Source organism: Tamandua tetradactyla, chromosome 7, assembly GCF_023851605.1.
Source record: "Tamandua tetradactyla isolate mTamTet1 chromosome 7, mTamTet1.pri, whole genome shotgun sequence".
NCBI lineage: Eukaryota > Metazoa > Chordata > Mammalia > Pilosa > Myrmecophagidae > Tamandua > Tamandua tetradactyla.
The window spans coordinates 118165305-118183989 of record NC_135333.1 but is presented as its reverse complement, the minus strand read 5'-3'; the positions used below and the strand labels follow the sequence as shown (position 1 = coordinate 118183989).

General features: G+C 35.2%; 1 protein-coding gene and 1 pseudogene across 1 annotated transcript; both read left to right on the top strand.

The window, feature by feature from the left end:
- The window catches only part of LOC143690615 (52 kDa repressor of the inhibitor of the protein kinase pseudogene), a 427237-nt pseudogene that overhangs the window by 377782 nt on the left and 30770 nt on the right, over positions 1-18685 (top strand).
- On the top strand, positions 14233-15168 carry LOC143642484 (olfactory receptor 6C2-like). Its single transcript, XM_077110947.1, has one exon. The coding sequence runs from the start codon at positions 14233-14235 to the stop codon at positions 15166-15168; it is 936 nt and encodes a 311-aa protein (XP_076967062.1).

The following is an 18685-nucleotide window of genomic DNA, read 5'->3' as shown; positions in this document are numbered from 1 at the left end:
TGGCTCAGTGGCAGAATTCTCACCTGCTATGCCAGAGACCCAGGTTCAATTCCTGCAGCCTGTCCATGCAAAAAGAAAAAAGGAAAAATTAAAGCTCAGAGTGTAAGCTTCAACTGCTATCTTTACATTCTGAAATGCTTTACACTTTATTTAACCTAGTAGTTCCCTGGAACCTTAAATATCTGTGTGACACTTGAAACTCAGATTTAGTTCTCCAGCTCTGAGAGTTAGCATAAGTTCATATAGCAACTGTTAGAAAAAACTGAAAGGGATCAAACTCTGATTAAAGATGTGATTGAAACTGATCTGGTTAAAACTAAGGCAAATCAACATACCAGGTTAAAAAAAATGTCTTGTTTTAAAGCTTTAACTTTTGTGCGAGATAAAAAGAAAAATATTTTGTCCAAAATTTAAGTTTTCTGTAGCATACTATCTAATTTAATCTGTCTAGCCAGTTAATTTAAACAAACTGTCAGCTTTATTTGAATCAGAACCTGGAATAAAGAACAGGTTCTTTATTCTTACAAGTTAATATTATGCCATGATACATTTCAGAGTATTTTGGGCAGTGAAATAGTGTTTGCAAAGTCCCTTTGACTTTGCAAAAATAGAATTATTAAAATTCCCACCTGGGGAATTCCTGACATTTTCTTGAGGAAGAGGGGCACTCAATAAGTCAAGGCCTGAATTTTGAGGCTTGCCCTTTTGAAACTTATTTCTGTAATAGCAAACTGAACCTACCTATTATTAGTGCCTAAGAGCCATCTCCAGAAAATCTCTGCTATTGCTCAAATGTGGTAACTCTCTGAGCTTTCCCCCATACATGAGATAAAACTTCCAGGAGTATAAGCCTGGTCCTGGCATCATGAGACATAAGTTCCAAGGATGACCCTGTCCCTGGCATCATGGATTAACTGATCAAAAGGGGGAAAAGAAATAGAGTTTCAATGGCTAAGAAATTTCACATCGAGTTAAGAGGTCATTCTGGAGATTACTCTTATGCAAGTTTTGGCCAGATATTGAAAACTGCCACAAATGCAAACCCCAAACAACAGTGTTCCTGGAAACCCTGAAAGATATCATGTGCTCTCTAAAATTTTACTTATTAAGATTTGTGTTTCAGAAAATTGAAACCTCCAGATTATTCCAATGCCAGAGAAGCTCTGAAACTCAGGGATACTGAACTCTCCAAGAACAACTAGTTTCATCATTTCATCCCTGTGTCCCTTAATAACAATGTCCCTTTTCAGCCTTGAAGCAGTTAGAGGGTCATCGCCCAGATATCCCTCAAGATACAGAGATAAGATCAAATGAGAGGGAGGAATTGTAACTGAGAAATCAGGATTTATGGGAGGATTTTGATCACTGAATCATTATACATATATTCCTTTTTGCTTTCTGGTATATTGGAGTAGACAGAGAGAAATTCCTTAAATCTCTCAACTGTAATCCAGCTACCTTGATCTCTAATAATGATTATATAGACCTTATCTTCTGCCCCTGTGACTCTAAAAGTCTTGTGACTAACCTTCATTTGTACCCAGTTGTCCAATTTTTCAACTTTAGAGTCTAGCAACCACCAAAGACAGCCCCTGATGTTTATTAATGAAGGGTCTTGGGTCAGCCCAGAGCTAACCCACCCCAAATCTAAAGTTATCTTGATAACTGAGCCTGGATCTGACCAAGTAGTCCCATCTGACATACACAGTAGCTTAGACTTTAATCTACAAATCACTTATACCTTATCCCACCATTTTCTTATATGCGCTCTCTAAGCATGTAATCAATCTGCACATGCTCAATATTAAATCACCTCTAATTACATCATCTGGGGCCACTGTGCTCATTATCCTAAACCCTGCCCATTTCTTTTTCTAGTTTGCAGAAACAAATTTTGGGCCATTCGGCCATCTGCTCCCCTACTACATGCCTGATAATAAACTCTTTCTCTCTTTGAAACCCTGGTGACTCAGAAATTGGTTGTTGAGTATGTTGGGCAAAAGAACCCATGGCTTTTATCCAGTAACATGGTTGGTATTGGGAAGGAAAAAAAAAAAAACATATGTCATTTCCACGGGATGGATAAGCAGGGTTACATGATTTCCAAAAGCAAAGACTGTGAACAACCGTACAATAATTCCTGGAATATGGTTATTGCCACAAGCTGGATGAAACCTGAAACTCCTGAACAATGGTCTGTAGGCACAATCTAAGCCACTGAGAATCTGTGTACATGGTAAAAAAATCCTTTTATTGGGGGAGAAGGAATGGAAAATAATACTGTAATGATACCAGGTGTATAGTGTGTCAAACATTGCATCAATCTCTCTGTTACAGCTATGTGGGATAACAAACACTTTAAATAAATATTGATAGAATTAAAAAGAAACTTATTTTTCCAACAGTAATGCCCAAGATCAGAATATAGTTTGTGTGGTTAATGTGACATCCCCAATTGGTGTATTAGTTATGTAAACCAATTTTCCAGAAAAAAAAAAATTCTAACTTCAAATAAGTAGAAACCAGATTAAATGTCTGTGAAAAAGGATGAAGAAAGGAGAGTAACTGAACATAAAGGAAACATGAAATGCCACATGGGGGAAATCATGATTAACATCACTTTTGCAAGGAATTCTTATTCCACTATGGATGATCATTCTGGCAACGTCATAATGTTAGTTGGTTTCTTGGTTTTATATTAAATATGGTAGATGTTGAAGAAAGACAAATAATAGAAGCCACCTGTGAAATTATAACCTATAAATATTCTTCAGTATAAATGACACAAACTGCAGCCAGTATTAAAGACTCACATATTTTCGTGAACAGTGGTCATGCTAATGTAAAAAGAAAGAGCCTACAGAATGCTGATTTAGTTCCAGAAGTCTTTCTGGTTCTCCTGTGCTTCAGAAATACTTCTACTATTTAATTTCTTTGTATACCATGAAATTGCATGAGATTTCTGATTCATGTGACTAACATTTCAATCCTTTTATTTCTTATCCCAAATATTAATAAAGAAAAGAAGAAACATTGAGGCTATAAATAGATGTAGAAACTGCCTCTGAAAATTCCAAAAGCCTTTGTGATAAATCTCTTAGCATACAAGAAATAGAGGAGAATTTTCTTACTCTGAAAAAGGATTTCTGCAAAACTCTATAACCAGCACTGCACTTAAACATATTGTGATATTAAAAATGAAAAATAAGCATTAATATAGTCATATCAAATTATGCCTCAGAAGCATTTGAAAAGTTCAAGATCCATTTCTAATTAAAATTATCAGCCTGCAAGTAAAGAAAGAATATTTTCTCATTCTGATATGAGTTGAATTATTTCCCAAAAAAAAAAAATGTTTTTGTCCTAGTGCCCTACCATATTTAAACTCTGTTTAAATACAGATCTTTTAAGATAATGTTAGTTAAATTCAGGCCAAACTGGGTTAGGGTGGGCCTTTTGTCTCAATAGGCCTTATGTCCTTATGAGAAGAGAAAATGAGACAGATGGAGAAACAAAGGGAGAGAAGGTGGCCATGTGCCAGAACAGAAAATGTCATAAGTTGTTGGTAAGCCACTGCCAGAACCCTACAGACTCAAAGGAAGCATGGAAATGCCTGCACCTTTATTTCAGCTTACTAGATCCAGAACTGTGAGACAATATAATTCTGTTTCATGAAACTATCCACATTGTGGAACTGCTTATGGCAGCCCTAAGAAACGGACAGTCATCTACAATATACGCAACTAACATCAAATTTAATGTGGTGAAATGCTGAATGCTTCACCCCTAAGATAAGGCAAAGATGTTTGCACTCACCACTTGTATTCAATATTCTACTGGAGGTTATGATGAAGTAGTTAAGGAATAAAGGTTTAAATGCACTGGAGGGAAGAAAATAGTTGTCTCTATTTGTTTTCAACAAAATCCTCTTTGAAGAAAATAGCATATCTTCTACAAAAAAAAATGTCAGTAGAACTAACAAGAGAGTATTAAAACATTGCAATATAAAGATGCAAAATTCAAATGTATTGGTATATTAATAAAAAGCAGTAATTGAAAATTCAAAGCTGCACCTAAAATATGAAATATTTAGGCCTAAGTCTGCCAAAGATGTGAAAGACATGTATACTGAAAACTAGAAATATTGCTGAGAAACATTTAAACAGACATTTATAAATGGTGGTATGCAACACCTTAATGGATAAATATATATATATATTTTTTAACATGGCCAGGCACCAGGAATCGAACCCGGGTCCTCTGGAATGGCAGGGAAGCATTCTTGCCTGCTGAGCCACCGTGGCCCGCCCAAAAAGCTATTTGGGTCTTTTTTTTTTTTTAACATGGGCAGGCACCAGGAATCGAACCCGGGTCCTCGGGCATGGCAGGCAAGCATTCTTAACTGCTGAGCCACCGTGGCCCGCCCTCAATTTTTAAGTTCAAGTCTATCCAAATCAATCTCTAGATTCATTGCAATCCCAATCAAAATCAAGCTTAATTTATATAAATTTGATGAGCTGATTATAAATTAATTAAGTGGAAATGCAGTAGACCTAGAATAACCCAATCAACTCTGCAAAATAAAAAAAGTTGTTGGTGGTAGGGGAGGTGATGCAAGGGTAATTCAGTGGTAGAATCCTCTCCTGCCATGCAGGAGACCCAGTTTCAGTTCCTTAGCCATGCACTTCCAAAAACAAACAAACAAACAGGAAAAAAAATTCAAGAAATGGTGCTGCAATAACAGGATACTCAAATGGAAAAAGAATAAAATGTGGCCCCACCATACAGCATACAAAAAAAAACAATTTTTTAATAAAAATAATTGCATTTTTTTACACTACACTAACTGATTTTTTTCATGTACTGTGGAGCTAGAGTAATTAAGAGATATGATTTATGGTCCAATGATGTTTTTACAGAGATGCAAAACGAATTCATTGGTGAAGGATAGTCTTTTCAACAAAGGCTAGAGGAGAATTGGATATTCACGTTAAATAACATGAACTTCTACGCATAATGTGCACTATTTACAGAAGTTAACATAAAATAAATGTTGGGCCGCGGTGGCTCAGCGGGCAAAGTGCTTGCCTGCTATGCCGGAGGACCTCGGTTCGATTCCCGGCCCCAGCCCATGTAACAAAAAACGGAGAAACAGAATACAATAAAACCAGAAAATGTTTAAAGATGTTTCCCTTTCTTCCTTCCTTCCTTCCTTCTATCCTTCCTTCCTTCTCTCTGTCTTTCCTTTAAAAAAAAAAAAAAAAAAAAAAAAAATGTTGATATTGGGTTAGGCCACAAAATATGAAAATTTTGATCCATTAAAAATTGAATACACTCACAGCAGGGAATTTGACTGACTAGGGAGCTACAGTACTCAATTATCCTCCAAAAACAGCTAGTGGACAGTCAGAAACAGTTCTTGTCTCTGGAGGCCAATGGTACTCTGTACAGCATCCATGGAAAAGCAGGATGAAAAGACTGTGAAACTTCAGTAAAAAACTATGAGCAACGCACTCTACAAAGATTACCAGTGCCATCCCCCAATCTCAAAGCTAGCCACCTGGAGTCTGGCCCCTGGCTGGCTGCTGTGGATGGAGAGGGACATGGATGCCCTCCTTCCCAAGAACAGGTGTTGGACACAGCTGAGTGCTGATCTTGGCTTTTGTTTGGTGAGTTTATATCAGTGAATCCCAGCTCAGAGTCATTGTTTTAGTTACACTTAGGACAGTGATTGTCATGGTTATTCTATAAACACCTCCCTCAAAAGGGGCGAAAGTTGGGGGGTTTAAAGATGCAGAGCCTCCTTAGGTTTGCAGAGAACAGTTTGAAGAAGGATGCTATCTGCTGGGCAAGCTAGGAAAGTCCAGCATTGGGAGTTGTCAAAAGGATTTTCAGTATCTTTTCTGACCTTCTCCCCAGGGCTCTTTGGTCAAAACAGCAGGGTACTGATATAAAGATAGATGTATTAACCAAAGGAATTAAATTGAGAGTTCATAAACAGACCCTCACATATATGGCCCATTAGTATTTGACAAGGTTGGCAAGTCCACTTAACTTTGACAGAGAGTCTCTTCAATAAAAGGAGCTGGGAGAACTGGACACTATAAGCAAAAGAATGAAAGAGGATGCTATCTCAAACCTTACACAAATATTAACTCAAAATGGATCAAGGACCTAAATATAAGAGCCAGGACCATAAAATTCCTAGAAGAAAATATAGGTAAGAATCCTCAACATTTATGGTAATCTTTTCTTAGACTTAACAACCAAAAGTACAAGCTACAAAAGAAAAAATAGATAAATGGGAACACCTCAAAATTAAAAACTTTTGTGCTTCAAATGTCTTTGACGAGAACACAAAAATGTCAACCCACTCAATGAGAGAAAATATTTGGAAACCTGATATGGGTTTGATATCCAGAGTAAATAAATCCTACACCTCAATGATAAAAAGACACATAACACAATAAAAAAATGGGTAAAAGACACGGATAGACATTTTTCCAAAAAGGAAATACAAAGGCTAAAAAGCATATGAAAAGATGCTCACCATCACTAGCTATTAGGGAAATGTGAATAAAAACCACAATGAGATATCATTTCACACATACTAAAATGGCCACTATTTAAAAAGCAGAAAACTACAAGCATTGGAGAGGTTGTACATACATGGGAACACTCATTCCCTGTTGGTAGAGTAGTAAAATGTTGCAACCACCATGGAAGACAGTTCAATGTTTCCTCAGAAAGCTACATATAGAATTGCCTTATGATTTGACAATCCTACAACTAGGTATATATATACATGTAAGAACTGTAAGCAGTTCAATAAGTAGTATAAATAAAGCAGCAAACACACATTTCTGCACTAAAGTTCAAAACGGCATTATTCACAATTGTCAAAAGATGGAAATAAAGTGTCCATCAACCAGGAAATGGATAAACAATATGTTGTAAATGCAAACAATGGAATATTATGTAGCTGTGAGAAAGAATGACATCTTGAGGCATGTGACAACATGGAGGAGACTTGGGGACATTATGTTGAGTGAAATGAGTCAGACACAAAAGAACTAATAGTGTACGATCTCACTAAAATGAGATAATTATAATATGGAAACTCATAGAGTTAGACTCTAGAAAATAGGTTACCAGGAAATAGAATAATAGTAGAAAATGGGTAGCTGATGTTTAATTTGTGCAGAATTTTTAAATAGGTTGATTGTAAATGTTTGGAAATGGACAGTGGTGATGGTAGTACGTTATTGTGAGTGTACTTGATAGTACCGAATTATGTATGTGAATGTGGTTGAATATGTTACTAGAAAGAAAGCTAGAGGATACAACATGGGATAATGTACCTCAGTGAACCCTGCTATGAATGATGATTGTGGTTAATAGTACAAATAAAACAATGTTCTTTTATGAACTATAACAAAGGTATGTCACTGTTATAAGGTGTTCATAATGGGTGGTAAATAGAAAAAGTACACATAATGCGAACTATGGAAAATAGTTTGTATAATATCCCAACATTCTTTCATCAATTGTAGCAAAGTTACCACTCAAATACAAAGTGTCCAAAACAGAGGGGTAGAAGGGAAGGTTGCAGTTTTTACATTACCTTAATGCAAACCTACAACTTCTCTAATTAAAATTAATTAATTAAAAGCAAAAACAAAATTAATTAATTAAAAGCAGAAAACAAACATTATGGTAAGGGAAAGAACCAGACCCAAAGTACTACATATGCTGTGACTCCATTGTATAAAATATAAATATAAATACATCTATAGAGACAGAATTTGATTACTGGTTATGTAGGGCTGGGGGAAGATACAGGAGCTGAGAGGTGACTGTGAAGGGGTATGGGTGATGAGTTAAGAAAATATTTTAAAATTGATTGTGATGATGAATGTGCGACACCATGTTTATATTAAAAGCCACTGTTTGTACACTTTGTATGATTTCTGTGCTATGTGAATATATCTCAAAACTGCTTTCAAAAAAAGTGTTGAAACGCAATTTATCAAAATTAAGAATATCTGCAATTGAAAAGACAGTGTTCCAAGAATGAGAAGACAAGCTAAAAATGGGTTAAAGTATCTGTGAATCACATACCTGAAAAAAAATTGAATCAAGATTGTATAAAGAATTATCTAAACCAAAAACAAAACAAAACTTAAAATAGGCAAAAGGTTTAAACAGACACTTCAACAAGGAAGACACACAACAAATAAGCACGCCAAAAGGTGCTTGAACTCATTAGCTGTTAGGTATATGCAAATGAAACTCACAATCTGAAACCACTACATACCACCTAGTATGTCTACAATTACAAAGACTAATCATACCATGAATATAGACAAAATAAAACACTACCACATTGCTGATAGTAATCCAAAATCAGAAAACCACGTCGGAAAACAGCTCACAGATTTTTAAGCATTTGAACATATACCTCTAAAACCCATCCATTCCATTCCTAGGTACTTATTCAGTAGAAATGAAAGCACCTACCACTTCAGAGACCATGGCATAAATGTTCCTAGCATCTTTACTTATAATTGGCTACAAAATTGAAACGACAAAATATCTACACACAGTTATTATAAGTAACCAGATATGCTTCCCGGTTATACTACACTTTGGATATACTGATATAGGCTATTATAAGTCCCTATATATACTCTTTCCATCATACTACTATACTTTGGATTTTTTCTCAGAAATTTAATGAATTGAATTATAAATATACATAAAATTGATGTATCACCAAAAAAAGTAGGCTGAGCAAATTAAGCAAGATGGAAATGAGTTCATACAGTATGATCACATTGATATAAAATTCTACAAAATGCAAACTAATCTATAGTTACTGAAAACAGATCAGTGATTAGCTGTGAACCAGCAAATTGCTTAGAGGCAAGAACGAGTGATTAAAACAGGAACAGGGTTCCGCAATGCTCGCTGGGAGATGTAGTACGCCGGGCGTCCTTTTTTCGCTCCAGGTGGAGAGACTAGAGAAGTTGGCCGCTGGACTTTGCTTTCGGGAGGAAAGGATTTAAGCGAGATTTACCTCATTTACGAAATAAAGAAAATAACACCTGCACGGACAACACACACAGCAACATTTGAAAAGGCAAAATCACTGTTCGTAAAAGAAAGGGTTGTTTTTTCCAGAGCCAGAAAGGGCTTCCCTGAGGCCCTTCTTCCACCTCAGTTTACAAAAACAGGGCCGATGAGAGGGGAGAAAAAGTGAGAGGAATGCATAGATTCAAGAAAGGGAATGTGGCCTGGCCCCACGTCAGATTTAAGAAAACCCTGCATATTATGGATTGAATCATATCCCTGCAAAGACTCATTCGAGTCCTAATCCTGATCCTGTAGATGTGAACTCATTTGCGAATAGCATCTTCAAAGATCCTATCCTATTTGCTACGATGAGGCCAAACTGAATCTGGAGTTCCTATAAGCTGAGGAAATTTGGACACAGAGTCAGGAGGAAACAGACAAGGAGACAAGCAACCATGTGATGGAGGAAGAGATTGAGTATGGTTGCCTGCAAGCTGCCACCAGAACCATTTCAGACCTCAGAGAAAGCGTGGCCCTGCTAACATCTTGATTTTGGACCTCTAGGGGGAAAAAAAAAAGACTGTCACTGCTACTGGCTGTCCTCACCTCCACTCTCTTTACAAGTCCTTGATGTAACAAGTTCAGTCTTCGAAGTCTCCACCAGGCTTTCCTAGCTTCAGCACTTGTTGACATTTTGGGTCGAAAAATTCTTTGTTGTTGGGGGCTACTCTATGTATTGTAGGATGTTTGGCAACATCCCTGGTCTCTTTCTACTACATACCAATAGCACTTCCGCGCCACCCACCCCCCATACACACTAAAAAATATCTCCAGACATTTGTCTTGGGGCAAAATAAAAGCACCCCCACTGAAAACCACTAGTCTGAAAGAGACCATCAAGAGGGCCATAACTGTTGAAGCTCTAGGTGCAAACTGGGATCCATGTAAACAACCATAACTTTTACCCACCTTGATTACTTTAACCTGCTGGTGGTCATCTGAAATAACAGGATGCTCCCGGTGAGGGGAGAATTTCCCCTACTCTGTGGTCATTCCAATGACTATTGCAGAAAATACCATCTCAGAATGGAAATTCTATCCTCTCAAAAATGTCATGGGCTTCATGCTGCATTTTAACACCCTCTACCCTTGTACTTTTTTTTTTTTTTTTTTTTGGCAGAGTGAACATAATCTCCAATGAGGTCACATGCTGCAAAATTCCTTTAGCTTTTAAATATTATACTTGGCACTACATTAAATAGATGTTCCTTCAAATGAAGGGAGACCCTAAATGAGAGGAATTCGCAAACCACAGGGGAAACTATTTTTTGTAAAGGCTTTGAAACAGAGGCTTTGCTTTACCAGCTGTTACCTAGGTCATTTTGTATCTGGGCTTTCTCATTGGGTGTTGATAACAACCACCCTCTACCCTAAAAAACAGACATGTCGGCTAAATACGGGATGGAACTGTTTAAGAGAAAATTGGTATGGAACTGTAAGACATACTAAACTCTGAAATCTGTTCTATAAGTACTTGTTACATTGTACTTTGAAATTTATTGCTTTTTTGTATATATGTTATATTTCACAATAAAAAAATGTTAAAAGAAAAAAAAAACAGGAACAGGGAGACTGTAGTATATGTTGTACATGTTAATTATCTTGATTGTGGTATTACTCTAGAGAGTATACATATGTCAAAACTTATCACATTGTACACTTTAGATATATATAATTTATTGTAGGTCAATTATATCTCATAAAGCTATTAGAAACTAAAAAGCAAAAAAATTGGTGGAGTTGCTTGGTGTTCTAGTTTGCTAGCTGCCAGAATCTAACAAACTAGAGGCAGATTAACTTTCAATAAAAGGGGATTTATTTTGTTAGTTCTTCATTGGAAAGGCAGCTAACTTTCAACTGAGGTTCTTTCTTATGTGGGCAGGCACAGGATGGTCTCCGCTGGCCTTCTCTCCAGGCCTCTGGGTTCCAACAACTTTTCCCAGGGTGATTTCTTTCTTCATCTCCAAAGGTCTGGGCTGAGCTGCAAGTGCTGAGATGAAGTATGCTGAGCTGCTTAGGCTGTGCTACTCTGTGTTCTCTCATTTATGCACCAGCCAATTAAATCAAGTATCATTTATTGCAGCAGGCATGCCTCCTAGCCAACTGCAGATTTAATTAGCAACAGATGAGTTTCATGTACCATTGGCTCATGTCCACAGCAACAGAACTAGGTGCCTTCACCTGGCCAAGTTGACAACTGAATCTAATTACCACACCTGGATAAAACTATAAACCACATATAAAAAATCAGCACAGACACTTGGAAAGGCTTCTTATAAAACTAGAATACAAAATTAACATATTTAAAAAAGAAAGTATGAATAGTCCTAAAACATGAAAATGTGCATTGATGAACTAATTACAGTGACAAATTAAAAAAAAAATAAACTAAACTTAAGGTAGTTTTGCAACAATGTACACCATTTCTGTGAATAAGAAATGTTCATAGAGATAAACTTCCTTTACTATTCATAGAAGTGTTGCACCTTAGCAATAATGTGCACACATATGGAAAACTATTAGTATGACAATACTTTTGATAGAATATTAAATAGCTATTCACAATGAAGAAAATTATAAACTTAGGCATTATTAAAATAAATGACATTTTCATACAGCCAACTTGACTAATATAATGAATTAGAAAGAGAAGAAATTTATATTATGAAACACTTTTAAAGATATAAAAGCATATTTACACATCTATGTTAAGATTGAGAGCATATGTTTATGCATTTTTAAATTACACCTATAATATAATCATATATTTAGTGAAAAAAAATCTGGTAGGAAAATTCCTTCAAAGTATCAGGAGCCTTATATAATTGTATAAACTTATCTTTCTACCTATCTGATTAAAAAGGTCCAACTATAATAAAAATCCATATCATATAATAAATGTTTGTATTCATATATTAGAGGATATTGATCTACCAAATAATTCAGTAGGAATGAAAATTTTAAAAAATGATTCGTGTTATTCAACAAATACAGTTGTCCTCCATGACCTCTATCATTCTCTGTCTCCAAGGACATGGTCCCCACTGAAGCCTTGTTTCTTTGTTTCTTTGCCAAAATTCATTATTCAGAAAATTCACTAATGATTCTACATCACAGAGGATAGCTTTTTTGACTTGCTGGCATATTCAGCAATTTAAAAACGTCATGCTCTCTGCTGCAAAAGCATCTCTCTTTCCTGATTATTTAGAATATTGTCCCTTCTACCAATGGGTTGAGTTGCTGACACTCCTACCTTTAGAGTGATTTTTCTTTTCAATGATGGAAAGAGTATATATGGGGACTTATAATACCTATATCAGGTAGTCTGTAAACCCTGCTGAGAATGGCAATCCCAGAGAACTCTAGGCATTCCCAGATAAGCCAGTAAAAAAGATATAAATGTATTCATCAAAATATCACAGTCAACATTAGTCATAATATTGTTATGTTTAAACAACCAAAACATGCTCTGATTTACTAAGAGAAAAGTAAGTATGCTGATGTTTTTCTCTTTGATTATAACTCCCTTTGTAGAATTTGGTCATGTTTTCCTCCTGAGAAGAAAATGGATATCAATGGTAATTTGTATATTTGGTCATGTATCCAATATATATTTATTATGCCATTTTTTAGAGAGTTTTTATCATGTATAGATAGATATCATTGTCTGGAAGGATTTTATGCCTAAGAGGCACTAAAAATTCCATACCTAACTTAATCTAAGAAGTATCCATGGCAACGTTTGCTACAAATTCAATGTCTTTATATGTATAGAATCTTTAAACATATTCCTATACCCGCTCACCCCACCAAACCCACATTCCCCACACCCACAGCCTCCCTTAAAGGATAACACATTGGCTCGCATTGAAGAACTCTGTTCATTTCACACATTTATTTGAAAGACAGAATAAACAGAAATCAGTAGGTTATAATTTATTACCAATCTGTTATTAAATTTCTTTAAAATAAGTTTCCTTATCTTGGGAAAATACATTTTAAAGATTGAATGCTTTGAGTTTGAAAGTCCAAGTAAGTTTCACAGTAATGCATGCATTACCCTAGATATTAGGAAAAATATGGAAGAAAATAGGTGGGCTGCAAAACAACATGATTTAAAGTGTTGATAGTTGCTGATTGAGAATTAAATTCCCTAGGAAGTGTCTAAATTCAGTTAAATCATGTGCCTCAGTCAGTGCTTCACCTGTATATTGGTAACACTGGGAAATACGCAAACACACACAGTTAAATCATACCACAAATCAGTGAGAAGAGAACACAGGAGGTTAAACAAGAAAGTAAAATTGCTCCTAAAACAGACTGGGTACAAGGGAGAAAGTTTTCCTATGTATTGATGTTAAAAATCTCAAGCCATGAGATAATGATTGCATAATGGAATTATTTTAGTCCCCACTTGCATAACTAATGTTTCATACCTGAGAAATATCGGTGAGGCAGCTTACCGGCGATGCAGAAGCAAAAGGTTCTGTAACAAATATGTTATTTTTAGGCACAAATGGGATCAATAAAGAAAAAGTTACTTGTTTGAACTGAAATTCAGAGGAAGGAGAAGGCAGTCACCACTTTTGTCAAAAGTAAAAAAAAACACATATAAAACATAATGTGTATATTCTGAAAAAAAGGTAGATTATATAGGAGTGTCAGTAGCAGGGCTTAGAGAGAAAGAGGTTTAAACACTTGTTATAAAACTCAATGGGAAAACAAAAATCTTGTTTGGGGACAAAGATCACAATTCCTTCCATAGAATGTACATATTGAGCAGAAGTTTATCTGTTATTACTGTTAAAAAATATATATTGTGTCATGAAAAAGAATGAAATCTAGTATGAAATTTTATTATATAATTTTTGGATTTGGAAGAATTCTTGAGAGCAAAAGGACATCCTTGCTACTGGGAAAAATACATCTCCTCAGCAATCTATTTTGCCAAAAGGTAAAACTAAGCGGCAAATAGGAGTAAAACAAATTTTTAAAGTGTAGTGGGGAAATGCAGCTGAGATTTACAATAGTTATAATGATCTAAAGAAAATGTCTCTGAATATTCCATACAGATTGGACAGAAATCAGGAGTCAGTGATGAGAAACGGTACAATAACCACATTCATTCTGCTGGGACTGACTGATGACCCTCAGCTGCAGGTTCTGATTTTTATATTTCTATTTCTCACCTACATGTTGAGTGTAACTGGAAATCTGACCATCATCACCCTCACCTTTGTGGATTCCCATCTTAAAACACCCATGTACTTTTTCTTACAAAATTTCTCCTTCTTAGAAATATCCTTCACATCTGCATGTGTTCCTAGGTACTTACATAGCATAACAACAGGTGACAAGGCCATTACCTACAATGCTTGTGTCATCCAAGTGTTTTTCACTGACCTTTTTGCACTAACAGAATTTTTTCTCCTTGCTGCTATGTCCTATGACCGCTATGTGGCCATCTGCAAACCCCTGCATTATGTGACCATCATGAGCAAAACAGTCTGCAGGAGTCTCATCATCTGTTGTTGGGCATCTGGTTTGTGTGTAATAATCCCACCACTTAGCCTGGGTTTAAAACTGGAATTTTGTGATTCTAACATTATTGATCATTTTGGCTGTGATGCATTTCCCCTAATGAAAATCACCTGCTCAGACACATGGTTCATAGAACAGACCATTATAATCTGTGCCGTACTGACCCTGATTCTGACTCTCACTTGTGTAGTTCTGTCCTACACCTACATCATCAGGACGATTTTTAGATTCCCCTCTGTCCAGCAAAGGAAGAAAGCCTTTTCAACCTGTTCTTCCCACATGATTGTGGTTTCCATCACATATGGCACGTGCATTTTCATCTATATGAATCCTACAGCAAAGGAAGAAGTGACCATTAATAAAGTGGTTTCTCTGCTCATTTCTTCTATTTCCCCTACATTGAACCCCTTTATTTATACCCTGAGGAACAATCAAGTTAAGAAAGCCTTCATGGACTCAATCAAAAGAATAGCATTGTTCTCAGCTAAGTAAAGTAAATGGTATACGAAGAAAGATTTCAAAGGTAAGGATAAATAGTCCTGGACGTTTTCACTTTGTTTATTTTTTAAATTACCTATATTTCAGATGTATTAATTTTCTGAAAACATCTTTATGACAGCTTGCATTGAATACTGCTTAAGGCTTTCTTGTATGTTCATTTGTTATATGAATAGCTAATAATCTTTTGCATCTCACTGAGAGAACACTTAAATATTTTTCTTTAAAAATATAATTTCAACTGAAATTAACTTTATAATATTAAAGTTTAAGATTTAATAAAATTCATTATCTAATGAGGAAAATATTGGGTAAAATCCCTTGTAACTCTAATCTGGTTAACAATGATATTCAAATACATGTAGTGAATAAGTTTATATAAAAAGATCTATTAAGGATGAAAAATGGCATAAAATAAAAATATAAACAATCATTTGAAAGAGAAGGATATCACTTTCACTATTGAGAAAATTTAGGATTAAAATAACTCTAAATTATCCTATTATACACAAAGTAATTCTAGATGAAACTTAATAAATATTCTTTTCAACCTATAGCTAAGCATTACAAAATGTAAAGAGAAGTTTTACACAGAAAGAAATATGCAACCTAACTTTGTAAAATAATCTATAAAATTACTCAAGAGCGTGGACTGAAGGATTGGAGGCAGGGTTTACATCCTGGATCCAAGAGACTTAGGTGTAAAATCTCAAGATCAATGTGGTGCCAGCACTTGAAATGAACCAAAAGAATAAAACAGAACTGTCAAATCACTGCACACTCAATGAAACTTTGATCTAGAAAATCATGCTCATTTTCACAGAGTAAAATTTTTTCAAAAAATATGTTCAGTTGTATATTAGGTATACTTGATGTACTGTGTCTACACATAACACTGTAAAATGGATGACCTCTAGCATTGTCCATAGCTTAACAACTTTTCTTTTCATCAATGGTACACAGAATATGGAATGTCTGACCACTGGTGTTTTAAAATTGTTGAAATGTGGCATATGCTTTTTCCCCATGAGGATGTTCTTATATATATACTGTAAACGTAAGAAATTTTAAATAAGAAGCTAGCAGTATTAAAAGACTTTAGCTCAATAGCAGTAAGCACCTAGAAATTAATGAGATGATATTCATTTCAGTCACAGTAATTATAAACATTTATTGCTGTGGTAATTAGATTCAATTGTCAACTTGGCCAGGTGAAGGCACCTAGTTCTGTTGCTGCAGACATGAGCTGATGGTACATGAACTTCATCTGTTGCTAATTACATCTGCAGTCAGCTAGGAGGCATGCCTGCTGCAATGAATGACATTTGACTTAATTGGCTGGTGCTTAAATGAGAAAGTGCAAGGTAGCACAGCACAATCAGCTCAGCCTACTTCATCTCAACACTCACAGCTCAGCCCAGGCCTTTGGAGATGCAGAAAGGAATCACCCCCGGGAAAGTTATTGGAACTCAGAGGCCTGGAGAGAAGGCCAGCAGAAATTACCCTGAGCCTTCCCATGTAAGAAAGAACCTCAGATAAAAGTTGGCTGCCTTTCCTCTGAAGAACTAACAACATAAATCCCCTTTTATTTAAAAGCTAGTCCATCTTTGGTGTGTTGCATTCTGGCAGCTAGCAAACTAGAACAATTGCCAAAAGAATAAATTTGACATAAAAGGTACAAGGCACATTTAAGGAAAATATAAAACCTTTTAAGGAAATATGAGATATGATTTGAGTGAAAGTTAGAAACTCAATATTCTTGGATTGCAATTCTTAATATGAATATGTGTTTGCATATCTGTGTAGAACTATTTATGCATTGTGGAAATAACTGTTCATTTATTAATTTATTAGTAAGCAATTTATTTGTATACAGTCATCAACCATATAGAATATTGATGGATGACAATTTTTTAAGCAGGATACCTGCTGAAGGAAATGAGCAATTCAGACATAATGAAGGGTAGAACAAGATAAAAAAAAATAATAATAAAACTGATCAGATGATCCCATTCATATGTGTGGGTTTCAGTATATATATTTGTCAGTGAGCAAAGAAACATTTTTCCAGACCGATTTCCTTATTGAATGATAGGAAAGTCAAATATATGTTACAAAGTGAACAAAAATAAGTTGCAGTACATTTTGTTAAAGACAAAACTAATTTATTAGCAAAATAAAAAATGCAAAAAAGGGAAAGTTTACTAATGTATAAATGCTTGTGTTGTGAGCAGGGATGTTAGGGTGATAACATACATACAAATTTGTAAGTAGAGATTACATCTATGGAAGAATATTTGAAGAAAGATGATAATCTATGAACTTAATTTACTCATTGCAACCAGAGTGAAAGTTTAAACACATGTGTATTTGAAAAGCATGACTAATGATGGCATGATACTGTTTATAATACCAAAATAAGAGACTATTTTATATATTAATTAGTAAGAATATATATACACAATATCTTAATCTTGTGGGATACTGCCTAGCATTTAAAAGGAATAAACAATAATTTTATTTTTCAGATACTCATTATTATTGGGCAAAACTAAGACTCTTGTCTTTTTTTTTTACTTTATAACTCATATTAAAATATGTAAAATTACTAAATGAATGAACATCTAGTGAACAATTTGCTTACATTTCCAAAATAATCCTTGTCAACTCATGCACACAGATATATTTGGTAGGTTTTCAACCCATTGCAGCTATCGCCCTTATTGATGTTCAAAGGTTACTCTTTATGAACATTGAGCCTTTTCAAGTTGATTCCAAAGTCCTTTTGATCAGTGGTGGTAGTATTTGGTATGAAAAAATGTTGCACACTCACCATATGTACTAGTGGGAGACAAAATAACACCATCTCAAAGATGTTCAAACACTAATCTTCAAAATTATTAAAGTTACCTTTCATTGCCATAGTTGAATTTACAGATGTGACTTTATTGAAGATTTTGAGATGAGGAAAGTATCCTAGATTATCCAGGTAGTACAACTTAATCAAAAGAGTCCATATAACTGAAAGAGGGAGGAAGGGGAGTAAGAGAAGGAAATCTAATCACCAAATGAAAGAACAGAGTGAACCATGGCTACTAGCCAAGGAATGCTGACAGCATCTAAAGCTGGAAAAGGCAGGGAAACAAATTCTACCCCTAAAGTCTCCGGAAGATACACAGACCTACTGATCCATTCTAGACTCTTCCAAACTTTAAAAAATAAAACCAAGCAATTCCCCTAGAAAATGAGTCAATGACATGGGCAGATACTTCAGCAAAGAAGATATATAGCCAACAGATAAATACATGACAAGACATAAAACTTAGTAGGGAAATAAATTTCAAGCATAATCCATTCACTACATGTCTGTTAGATGGACTAAGTAAAATATAGTTATAATAATTAAGACTGGCAAAGATGCAGAGAAACAGTATTATTCATACATTCCTGTTGGGGATGTAAAATTATACAGCTACTCTAGAAAGTAGTTTAGCATTTTTGGACAGAGGAT

Excerpts from the sequence above, each read along its gene's own strand:
- LOC143642484 (XM_077110947.1), top strand. The coding sequence starts at position 14,233 with ATGAGAAACGGTACAATAACCACATTCATTCTGCTGGGACTGACTGAT.